The 12,939-nt window shown below is 40.5% G+C and overlaps 1 protein-coding gene across 13 annotated transcripts in view; it reads left to right on the top strand.

The window, feature by feature from the left end:
- The window catches only part of myo18a.L (myosin XVIIIA L homeolog), a 193,543-nt gene that overhangs the window by 154,493 nt on the left and 26,111 nt on the right, over positions 1 to 12,939 (top strand). For all 13 annotated transcript variants that reach the window (XM_041581711.1, XM_041581712.1, XM_041581709.1 and 10 more), the window contains 5 exons: positions 7,537 to 7,626; positions 8,234 to 8,353; positions 9,256 to 9,367; positions 10,026 to 10,153; positions 10,658 to 10,812. In XM_041581711.1, the coding sequence (XP_041437645.1) occupies positions 7,537 to 7,626; positions 8,234 to 8,353; positions 9,256 to 9,367; positions 10,026 to 10,153; positions 10,658 to 10,812 (605 nt within the window). The remainder of the gene's footprint in view (positions 1 to 7,536; positions 7,627 to 8,233; positions 8,354 to 9,255; positions 9,368 to 10,025; positions 10,154 to 10,657; positions 10,813 to 12,939) is intronic.

The following is a 12,939-nucleotide window of genomic DNA, read 5'->3' on the forward strand; positions in this document are numbered from 1 at the left end:
AGAACTAGTTTGGCAGCACACATGTGTAACATTTATACCTCTCTCGTTGGTGAAGCAGCTACTGTGGCCTATGAAGCAGAACTGCACTCCTTTCGACCATAGAAAGTGCTGAATTCCACAAGTGCAGTTACGAGCAGGCCCGGATTTGTGGAAAGGCCACCTAGGCCCGGGCCTAGGGTGGCAGGATTTTAGGGGGGCGGCATGCTGCCCAACCACACCCACATTGGTTCAAAAACACTGGGGATGCGCTGGAGATACAATCATTTTTTAAATTTCCCATGCGCAAATCCCCTGGAGGGGACAGGAGCGACGAAGGGTAGGGTGCCTAGGGGTGCCCACTATGTAAATCCGGTCCTGGTTACCAGCAGCCCCCTATCAGCAGTTAGTTCTAGTCTGTCTGCTACAAGTTAGCCAAAGCAAGTAACCAGCTCTTTGCTTTCAGTTTGTGACCATACATTAGCCCTTTTTTTTTATACAGAATGCTCAGGACCTGGGGTTTTCCACTTAAGGGATCTCTCCATAATTTGGATCGCCATACCATAAGTCACCTAAAAAGATCATTAAATAAACCCAGGGTAGCTTAGTTGCCATCAAGTACAAGGGACAATCTTTTTTATTTTTACAGAGAGAAAAAAAGGAATCAATTAAATCAATCAAATCAATCAAATAAAAACTGGAATGATTTGATTAAGATGGAACCTACAGGCAGGGCCGGAACTAGGGGTAGGCACGTGCCTAGGGCGCAAAGCTGAGGGGGCGCCAGGCACGTACCTGCTCTGTCGCCCGTGTCCGTCCCGTCTCTCCTCGACTGGCACTGGCATCTTCTGCGTAATTGCGCTTCTGCGCATGCGCACTGGAGCGCGCACAGAGCCGGCTCTGCCTACAGGAGATGGCCTTCCCGTAATTCAGAGCTTTCTGGATAACTGGATAATGGATCCCATCCCTGTATCGAATTAGAATAACTCCCTAGTTGAATTTGACCATAAAGAAATTCATAATTAATCTCGAATTTGAATTTTCAATTCGACCCTTGATAAAGCTTCCCCTTAATGTATGAAGATCAAAATTATGGAAAGATCTGTTATCTGGAAAGCTCCAGGTCCCAGGCAGTCTGGATAACCGGTCCCATACCTTTACTATCTATTTATGGCCACTGGGGTAGGTCGGTCTCTGGCTGCCTATGCTGAATGGTTGACAGATAATGCTAATTATAGGTTACTAGGAGGGGAGTGTTAGACAATCTAGCACAGGCAACACTTGTCAAGCTCCACAGAAAGCGCCATATTAAGCTTGGATAGGCACAGTTTATTCTACTACTTTCCGGAATGGAACAACTGAGTGTTGCTGATGAATCTGAAGGCAATGTTGTGGGGCACCTGGAGAGTCTCAGCCGAGTCCTGATGCTAGCTGATAGGCTTAATCCTGGCCGACACAAAACCACTTTCCTACAAACATCCGTTCCAGAGTAGCTTTAGAGCTGCATCAGGTATTCAGACGGAGGGATGTAATGAAAAGATCTCTATAAGAGAGAGTCATTTATCATGTAGCATCTTGAGCGTTCCAGCTTGCTCTCTGACACCTTACTACAGTTAATGGGCTCACTGTGTGTAATTTGCTATGCACATCTCATGGGCGTCTTTGTATTAGTTAATGGAGAATTGTTGCCAAATTTCCGTATGCTCTTCATACAATCCGTATGCCGTCTGCTGCAGCCCCGTGTGCTTCTCATTGCAGCTTGAATGATGTTCCTCATTAGCTGCCGGCGAGACGATGGCAGAACTCTGAACCCCTTTAATGCCACAGGGGTCAGCAGTGCTTAGGTTTGCACAGATCTTTTTAGATGTATGTATAGTTTGTAAAAAAAATAGAACATAATGGAATATAATTTGCACTTCACTTGAGCATAATTTGCATAGACACTAGTTATATAGTGAAGTGTTAATATGTGATTCATGTCACTGGAATATATACACATTATAGATTTAAAGGGGAACTCCGGCTTCCAAACCAAAATTTGATAGAGGCCCACATAACACAAAAACCCCTACTATACCCATCGCAGTTACCTGTTTCTTCAAAAAGTATGAATAAATGCCATTTTCTATGCTGCAATTCAGCTGTTTAACAGTTTAACACTTCTCTTTCTGCATCATTTGAAATCCTGGCAGGGAAGGAGGGACTAAACACTGATGTTACAAATCGTAACAACTTCTCCACAGCTTACAGACAGCATGCAGGAACTACATTACCCACAATGCATTGCACTGTGATGTTCCTTTTCTCATTGAAATCGCAAGTGCAGGGAATTGTGGGGTTTGGAGGATGCAGGCTTAGGACAGCTGGTTGCTGATACAAAGTAACAGTAGTCAGCCAGCTCAGCAAAGTAGTCAGACAGATCAGCAGGAGAGCAGGGGGCTAGACTTAGGGAACTGTCAGAAACCATTAAAAATCATGAAAAGTCTGCATATATTTTAAATGATGTTTATTGCAAAGTTGCTTGAAATTATGTTTACTTTTCATAATGTAGGGATGCACCGAATCCACTATTTTGGATTTGCCCGAACCCCTGAATCCTTCGCGAAAGATTTGGGGAATACTGAACCGAATCCTAATTTGCATATGCAAATTAGGGGTGGGAAGGAGAAAACTTTTTTTACTTTCTTGTTTGGTGACTAAAAGTCACCCGATTTCCCTCCCTGTCCCTAATTTGCATATGCAGCTTGGCCAAGCAGAAGGAATCCTGCTGAAAAAGGCTGAATCCCGAACTGAATTCTGGATTCGGTGCATCCCTATCCTAAAGCTTACGTTATGTTTGTGTGGCGTTACCCTTTTACGGTTGATTTTGTGGTGAATGAATCACTAGAACAAGGCACATGTCACTTTAGGTAATATGAGTATTAAAGTTTAAGGGGTAAGGGTGGTATTGAGAAATGTTTTTTTTTTTTTTTTTTTAAGTTTCTGGAAGGAAAAGCTTTGGTTGATTGTGTAACGTTTGTAACACCATAAATCCTTGAGATAAAAACTAGCAAGCTTTTTACCTTGTGTCTATTTATGTATTTTTCCCCTTTTAATATACATTGTTTTTATATGGTTTTTTTTTTTATAATTCTGCACCATGGGGGGTTCTTGGGTGGAACGGAAATTTCAATCTACTGAAATGTATATTGACAATTTTTTTTTTTAATTGAATTGTATTGCAGGCCACGCGCCTGGCTGATAACTATGCAAACCAGGGAAAGTCTAGAAATTGCAATTAATGGCAGCTCTGAGACATTTTCTCTCCTCCCCTTGGCTGTGAACTGCTGCTTGCGGGGATGTTGGCATTAAAACATATTGATCTCTGGGGGATTGTGTGAGTGAAGAGGAGGGGCACAGAATATGTTTATGATTATCAGGAGCCGCACATGGGAATAGCCGCTAGCTGTGAGCGAGGAGGAGGAGGGAGGAAGGCTACATGCAGCCACAATGTCACTGCAGGTTCCCAGAGGTGAAACAACACAGCGGAATATCTAGGCCACTGTCACAATGCCAACGTCTCTGTTACACTAATGTGTTATGCCTTTCAGTTCAGCAGCCCATTGCCTGTATTGCAAGAGGTCCATGCCAACTGCTTCCTTCTCAGCTGGGCTTGTTCTCCTGCAGCAAGTTGTGCCTTCTCCCTTGGCCAGACATGTTTGACATACAGATGGCTGGGCTTCTGCAGAACTGTAGCTCTTAGCCTGCATTTCAGAGGCTGCTGGAGGTTCTACCTATGGAACAGTGTTAATTGGCCACGTATTCCTGACTTGTCCATGGGCCTTGCTGAGATTTGTCGTCATTCACATCACAAATGTTGAGGTCTCGGTAACAGGCATTGCTGTCTATAAATCTGTGCACTTTCAGTGTTTCACTTAAAATTCTGATTTGTCTGCTGGGCACATGTAGGGACCCCCTAAATAACTTTATAGAGGTCTGTATATGAGGGGTTAGCTGTGTTTAAAGGTTTAAAAGTTAAAGGAACAGCAACACCAAAAGTTTTAAAGTAATGAAAATATCATGTAGTGTTGCCCTGCACTGGTAAAACTGATGTGTTTGCTTCAGAAGCGCTACTATAGTTCATATAGTTCATATAGTATACAAGCTGCTCTGTAGCAAAGGCGGAAATTTTAAAAAGACTATATGGCACAGGTTAAATAGTGGATAACAGATAACACCATTATGTTCTACAGAGCTTATCTGATGTGTAACCTGAGCCTTTTCTCCTTTGAATGGCTGCCCCCATTGCTACACAGCAGCTTATTTATATAAACAATAGTAGTGTTTCTGGAGCAAACACAGAGGTTTTCCCAGTACATTATATTTTTTATTACTTTAAAACACTTTCATTTGTTGATGTTACAGTTCCTTTAACTTTTAGTATGATGTAGAGAGCGGTATTCTGAGATAATTTGCAAATGGCTTTCTTTTTTTATTATATACGGATTTTGACTTATTTAGCTTTTTTATTCATCAGCTCTCCAGTTTGCAATTTCAGCAATCTGGTTGCTGGGGTCCAAATTAACCTAGCAACTATACATTGATGTGAATAAGAGACTGGAATATGAATAGTAGAGGGCCTGAATAGATAGATGAGTAATAAAAAATAAAAACTAGCAAATAATAATAAATGTGTAGCCTTACAGAGCATTGGTTTTTTTAGATGGGGTCAGTGACCCCCCCATTTGAAAGCTGCAAAGAGTCTGAAGAAAAGACAAATAATTAAATTAAACATAGAAAATAAATAACGAAGACCAATTGAGAAGTTGCTTAGAATTCACCATTCTATAACATACTAAAAGTTAGCGTAAAGACCCAACCCTTTAAAAGCACCCTTTGTATTCTATTTTCAAACCTTAATCAAGGTGTTTCTGAGAGTTGCACCCCTTCTCCCTTGGTTTCCCTGATTTTTCTCTGATCTGATAATGAGTAGTTTCTGTCCTCAGAATAAGTTTTATAATTATAATCCATTTTTAGCAACTAAAATAGCTGCACTTTCCTTTTTTCACGTTATTATCTTGTTTAAGATATGCATATACTATGTATCAGAACAAATCCAAACCCTGTCCAGTTGCTTAAATGATCAATAACACCAAACATTTAAATTGTTTTATAGTAATTCAAATATAATTTTCTGTTTCCCTAAAACGGGTGTGTTTGTTTACATAAAATGTAGTCGTTTTTCTGAAGCAATCTGCTGTGCAGCCATGGGGGGCAGCCATTCAAAGCACAGGTTACATAGCAGATAACAGATTCACTCTGTAGAATCCCATTGTATTCTATTAGAGAGCTTATCTGTTATCTGGTAAGTAGCCTGTGCCTTTTCTCCTTTTTAAGCTTGTATGGCTGCCCCCGTGGCTACACAATAGCCTATTTATATAAACTATAGTAGTCTTTCTAAAGCAAACACATAACTTTTACAATGCATCTCAACAGTATATTGTATATGAATCACTTTAAAACACGTTTTTACGTTTTGATGTTACTGTTCCTTTAAACTCTTTTGTGATAGCCCCAGGAAGCCTCAGCACTCTCTCATTGGCCAATTTTAATGTCAAGTATTCTGAATTAACATCAGAGATTTGACTGGGTCAGGGAAGGACATTCAGACTTTGTTCTTGAGCCACTCCATTGTTACATTGCCTTACGTTTGGGATCAGAGTTATGCTGACTGATTACATTTTTTCTTAAAATATCTTGCAGCCTGAAACAGATTCTGGCAATATTTCCCTAATGATGACACTAATTGTTTCTTCCTTCTGTGTTAACAAGATGCCCAGTCGTCCCTGCTTATATGTAGAAGCTTTACAGTGACCAAACAGTTATGTCTTCTCCCTGTTCAGGTTCAAGCATACTTTAAGGGTTTGTTTGCCTTTCTTATGATGGCTTTACTGGTTCCTTCCAGTCTTGCTGCAGCTCTAATGCTCTAACTCAATCAGGAAATCAAAATTCACTATTGACATGGATTTTGGAAGGAGTAAGGCGGATTATTTACGTATAAGGTAGTGGTAAAGTAAAACTTAAAGCGTAAAGGTACATCAGACTATAGAATCTGCCTACTCCTTCAGACAGTCACATTGACCCATGAATAGCCCTTCCCAACAGTCTGCCTCACCAATTTCTTGCTGAGAATTTGCCAGATATGTATCTGGTTAAGGTGGCCATAGACATACTGATAATATCATACGTTTTGTACGATATTCGCTACTTGTATGGTGGGAGACAAGCCAACTGATATCGGCTGAAGACTTGGAAATCGGACTGCTCGTTGATCAGACTGGCTAGAAAAATTTTGATCAGGCTCTTTTGAAGGCACCCGAACATCGGGCACTGTTAGTGCTGAGTAGTCCGATACAGGTAGATTTCTATTGTTTCCATCTGTATATCTGACAATTCAACTTCAACTGAAATGAACAATCTTTCCTTTTAAGATCTTTTCCAGGAAAGATCTTAACTACAACGTCTATGGCCACCTTAAGACCCCAGTCTAATCCAGTTGTTGGCAGTCAGTTGATCAGGCTCTCCAGACTTGGCCTGGTATGATTGCTGCCAGATCAGAGAAAAGATCACTTTTTTGCAACCTTGCCAGATCAATGGATCTTCTAATGTATAGCCAACTTTAAAATAAACACTATAAAACCTTTAGAAAAGTCAATGGAAGCCCTGCAACAGCAATATTATTGTATGTTATTCTCTTGACAATTTCAGAGAGTGAATATAAATCATTTTGTATGCACGGTACTCCCATTCTGCATTTTTTCATGGGTGGGGCAGTAATTGTGCTTGCTTTGGCTGAGGCAGTCTCTGGGAACCAACGAGACATAATCGGCTTGTGACCACTAGATGATATTGTTAGTGTTAGCTAAGAATTCATTAGTCCTGTCAAGCAATGTGGTTAGTACTAGTGTGTAAATGCAAGGCAGAGAAACAGTGCTTATTTCTGTTAGGTTATGTTAAACAAAGGATATGTTTATTTATTTTTTAATTATTTCATTGTCTTCTTCACATCAGAAAACTAGTCTGAAAACTAAGTTCAAATAAGGAAACCAGAAGTCATTAGCTGAGACATGTTATAAGGTCACCTATATTTAATGTATAACATTATTACAGCAGATGATGTTTGGTTTACCCAAAGTTCAAATGAACATTGTGATATAGTCATAAAGTTTGTTTTGGGCTTTGTGTTCCTGGATAGAATTACAGGACACCGTTTTTTAAATGACATTTATTTTTTTAATTGCAAGCTCTTTTGGACAGGGCCCTCTCTACCTTTTTTTACAGGTTACTGGTTGTTTTATGCATGTAAATCTGTATTTTCAGTGTATTCACCCACTTGTTGCAAAATTCTGCAGAATGTGTTGGTGCTTTATAAATACTTAATAGAAATATTAATAATAATAATCTTTGATACAGGTGTTCTATAGTGTCGGTCTGGCCATGTCTTGCTTCATGTATTCCCTTTGATAGGAGAATCTGCTTTGAACTGTGTTTCTGTGCTGATTTGTTTTCCTCTTAATGTAGGAGGAGATCCAGCAGCTGAAAAGCAGACTTGAGAAGGTGGAGAAGGAGAGGAATGAACTACGGCTGAACACTGACCGCCTGGACAGCAGGGTATTTATCTGGATCATACCAGGTCCAATGTCTCTGTTTTATTTTGTTTCTGTGCTTCCGCACTAAAACCTGTTGTGACCTATTCGGACTTTTTGCATATTGCTTGGCTTACACAATTTTATTGGCTTGTGTAATACTTTACTCTGACTTTACAAGCAGGGTTACATTAAAAGAACATACTAAAATACAGTATATGAAAAAGGCATGCAGCTACACACACTTTATTGGAGAGCCTTTGTGTTGCCAAAGCCCATTTATGGATTATGGCTCACCTCTCTGAGGCTCTGTATATTTGCTTTATGGCCTTTTAAGATCATGTGGCTCAGACTTTGAAAAGGTGCCTAAATATCTAGTGCACCCAATTGGCCTACCAACTCCTTAATAGATGTGTATAGTGTAGGAACCTTACCCAATTAATTTTATGGGGTTGTCTATGTTTTGAATGGTGTATTAATAAAAAAAACTGTGGCATTTGTATGATTACATTGGCCAAAGAGTCTGACATGAACAGTCAGGCTGTTTGGCCAATAATAATAAACTTTGTATGGCTGGGCCTGCTTCTATGTAGGCAACATAAGATCAACTAACGTTTCTTTATTACCTTTAGATTACAGAACTAAATTCTGAGCTCACAGACGAACGGAACACAGGAGAATCTGCTTCCCAGTTATTGGAGACGGAGACTTCAGACAGGTTACGCGTGGAAAAGGACATGAAAGATCTGCAGGTAATTACGTCTCTGTGTAACATAAACTGGCCACAGACGTGCATATATATCCTTAATATCAGACAAATGATTGTGCAGTGCAATTTGGTAACCTTCCCATTGTTCTGTTGTTAGGCTCCTGGGGGGGGTGATATCACTCCAACTTGCAGTACAGCACTAAAGAGTGACTGACGTTTATCAGAGCACAAGTCACATGACTGGGGGCAGCTGGGAAACTGACAATATGTCTAGCCCCATGTCAGATTTCAAAATTGAATATAAAATAATGTGTTTGTTCTATTGAAAAACGGATTTCAGTGCAGAATTCTGCCAGAGCAGCACTATTAACTGATGTGTTTTGAAAAAAAACATGTTTTCCCATGACCGTATCCCTTTAAGCCACCAAGTATCCTGTAAAAGGCATGAGATAATAATGAAAGTACTCAGGAGTACAACTTTAGAATGCCTTCCTCACAATGGACACTTGGCAGAGCTTTGAGCTTGCAAAGCAGAAAAGTCAGATGAGCAATTGGTTGTCTGGAAGTCAAATCATATCAGCAAATTGCTGTGAGAGTCTTTAGATGCCCTGGATCATCAATTTCACCCTTACTGTTGGGGAGATTTGCTAGTGTCCAGTAATGAAGTCTAATCCTAAACAGAAAACACACTGTTCTAGCCATTTATTTTAATACATGTTCTTTTTGTGTGTTCTGAGCATTAACACATTGTAGGGGGGATAGTGCACTATAAGTACATTGAAGTTCATGTTTGTGTGAGTGCTACTAAAATCATGAGCGGCATACTTTGGTACCGCTCCCCTTCAGAAAAATATTAACATCTCAAAGTGACATCTATAAACCAAGTGCATTTCAGCTAGTGCCCCAGAGAGATTTGCTCCTTAAAGCGTCATGTGTCTGTTTCAGGCCAAATATGATGCACTGAAAAAGCAAATGGATTCCATGGAAGTCGAGGTAATGGAAGCCAGGCTGATCCGTGCAGCAGAACTGAACGGCGAGATGGATGATGATGACTCTGGTATGTGGGTTTGTGCCAGTCCTTTGTAAGCTGTTCATTGTAATGCCTTCCCCTATAAATAGTAATGATCCGAGCTCTGTTCTGACCTTTAAGTGGCATCTATCTAAGTTCACTTTATTTTAACAAAGGGATTATGTTTAAAAGGTGTTTGTGGACATATAAAGGCACTGGGCTGTAGGTTTAGATCATGGGACTCTCTTGAGAATATAATAAAGGAGGAAGCACCATAAGTAATATTTTTATTTTTTATAAACTTTTACATTTCTGAGGACCCTATAAATATTTTATGCCTGACCTAAAGAGAAGTTTTAAAACAGACTTCTGGGAAGCAGGGTTTTTTTCCCTCTGTTCTCAGCCTTTATCTGTTCCACTTTTGCTGTTAGAAGTTGCGCGTCATCTGTAAAATGGTACCTTTCAGCAGGGAGTACTGCAATTTACAATTCAATTCAGAATTATGTAAAGGGCAAGCCTGTCTTTCCGTTGTCTTGTGTTCACGGGAATTCTGACAATGTCCTAATCACGCTCCACTTAAGATTGCAATCTCTTTTTGAAATACTGCTTTGGACTGGAAAAGTGTAATGTATTGGAAAAGTAATGCCATCAGCCCCTTCCCCGTGCCTTGTCATCCATCTATTTATCATCATCGTGGTGTCCGCAGGTGGAGAGTGGCGCCTTAAATACGAGCGTTCTGTCCGAGAGATTGACTTTACTAAGAAGCGAATGCAGCAGGAGTTTGAAGATAAACTGGAGGTGGAACAGCAGAGCAAGAGACAGCTAGAAAGAAGAGTAAGAGCTCATTCATACATGATTTCCTCTTTTTCAATAAGTACTAGTTGTATAACATCCCTGTAGTCTCGTCTCTGGAAATCTCTTGTTGTTTTGTTTTTTTAATATTGACCATTTCTAATGGACCTAACAGAACTAGGCCCAATAGTTCCCCTTGTTTCTCTTGCCGAAATGCTTAAGGCAGTATGGAGTCAAGTGTGAAAGTCCTGTAATCACAGAATGGCTTTTGCAGGGATTTATCTGGGAACATGATTGGCCGTCACTAAGGCTCGGCCAAATCTGAAGGGACTGGTAATTGCAGTTGTATTTGTGTAGCCTGTACAAAGATACACAATAAAGCCTAGTCTATTTTGACATACCTGCTCTAAAACCATAGAAAATAATGGGCCTGTCACACACATACAGTAGACACACAGATGTGTATACACACACACACATTCACACTTTCTCATACGGTGGTGTTTTCTAACCTCTAATCCTGGGTCCTCTTGGGCTTTTCTTCAGCTGGCAGATCTACAGGCAGATAATGAGGAGACACAGAGAGCTCTACAACAGCTAAAGAAAAAATGCCAGCGGCTCACCTCTGAACTTCAAGACACCAAGCTGCACCTAGAGGGACATCAAGGACGCAACCACGAACTGGAGAAGAAGCAGCGGAGGTAAATGATAGAACATGAAAGCTGAGAGCTCTCTTGTGTGATGGTGACAATATTTGATACTGTCTATGCTACTGCTGCACTGCCTCTGAAATTACTGTTACTATTAGTTTCTGCTGCCATTCCCTATCTTATTCCTCTCCAATTTGCCTCAGATGGACAAAAAGTAATTTCCTGTCCTCGAGATGGTAATCGGGCCAGTCTCTAGATCAGTGATCCCCAACCAGTAGCTCGTGAGCAGCATGTTACTCACCAACCCCTTGGATGTTGCTCTCTGTGGCCTCAAAGGTGGATAATTTTGAATTCCAGGCTTGGGGCAAGTTTAAGTTGCATGAAAACCAGATGTACTGCCAAACAGAACCCCCTGTAGGCTGAAAGGTCCACATAGAGGCTACCAAATAGCCAACTATAGCCCTTATTTGGCAAGCCCAGGGACATACTTTTCATACTTGTTTTGCTCCCCAACTCTCTTTATATTGGAATGTGACTCACGGGTAAAAAAGGTTGGGGACCTCTGCTCCAGATCAACTGTGTGCTAAGAGCTAAATCGGTAACATTGTATAGTAACTGTGAAGGCTAAGGCAAGGGCCAGATGATGCCGAAATCAGCCTGTTGAAATCCAGCGTGAACACATTCTGCGGATTTCATCGTGGGATGCAAAGTGTCACGCTTTTCCACTGAAATCCACCAGTAGTGTTCACGCCAGAGCTGACGCAAGGGTTCCAAAAAGCGAATGAAGGTGTATACTGCTCCCGGTATGGGCTGAAATCGGCCTGTGTATTTCAGCAGACTTATTTCGCCCCTGTCTGGCTGTAGCCTTAGAGGCATTTTTAATAATCCTGCAGAGCAGCTGTAAAGGTTGTCTGTAATTTAATTATCCTCTGGGCCAGTTAATGCCCTCCATCATCCTACCTACAGTAACAAAAATGATGCAAGAAAAGGGAGGATTGTTATGCACAAGAGTAAAAAAGTGTAGGCTGTTTTGCAAAAGTGTAGTAGCAAAGTACCACTAGTGTGTATATGTATGGTACGTAGAATCACTGGTGGGTGCCAGTCTGTTAGGCACTCCATGTGATTCAGATTACTTACAGTTTATATTCTGACGGTGCACATCCCAGGATGCATTCTTACAGAGTAGGCTGGTACCATTTAGCCCTGGCCTCCCAATGTACTTTATGTAAAATTTCCAAATTTATAGCCACCTAAAAACTGCCGAATTCATGTATAAGTCAATGGGAGAGGTCCAGAGACCAATTTTAGCATGTTTGTAGCCTTCCTGTCTCGAATCGAGCTTAGTTGAATTCAAATCTAAATCCATTAAAGTTTTCTGGTCGGGAAAATTCGTCCACGTTTTAGATATTAGATTTTTTTTTTATAAATAACCCCCTTGTTGAATTTGGAGGAAAATCTGATTTAGTAAAGTTTTAAAAAAACTCACATGAATTCAAAATTCGACCCTTGATAAATGTGCCTCCCCATGTTCCTGTCTGATGTTTGTGACAAATTAATAAAGTGCGCTCAAAAGAGATGCCTCATACTAGAGATGCACCCAATCTAGGATTTGGTTTCGGGTTTGGCCAGGATTCAGCCTTTTTCAGCAGGATTTAGGATCTTTGTGTGTGGCCGAACCGTATCCAAATACTAATTTGCATATGTAAATTCGGTGTGGGAATGGAAATTGTGACTTTTCATCTCAAAACAAGGAAGTAAAACATTATTTTTCCACTTTTTTCTTTCCCGCCTCTAATTTGCATATGCAAATTAGGATTCAGATTAGGTTTGGTATTCGGCCAAATTTCACAAAGGATTCGGCCGAATCTTTCACGAAGGATTCAGCCGAATCCCAAATAGTGGATTCGGTGCATCCCTACTTCATTCAATGGTTGCAATTCTGTAAAGATATTTTTGTGACAGTTTGGCCATTAGAGGGCACTTTTGTTACAGACGTTTTATTCCATTTCCATTATGCACATCATAGTAAACCGTATAGTAGCTCCTGCTTACATGACTTAACAGAAATATGGAGAAAATTGCCATTGTTGGGCAGTCATTAAAGAAGAATACCATTATTACTGTAAGCCAGGATATGCTTTCTCTATAACAGTGTTGCTGTTGACTTGGCTAAAAATT

This window comes from Xenopus laevis, chromosome 2L (assembly GCF_017654675.1).
Source record: "Xenopus laevis strain J_2021 chromosome 2L, Xenopus_laevis_v10.1, whole genome shotgun sequence".
Lineage (NCBI taxonomy): Eukaryota > Metazoa > Chordata > Amphibia > Anura > Pipidae > Xenopus > Xenopus laevis.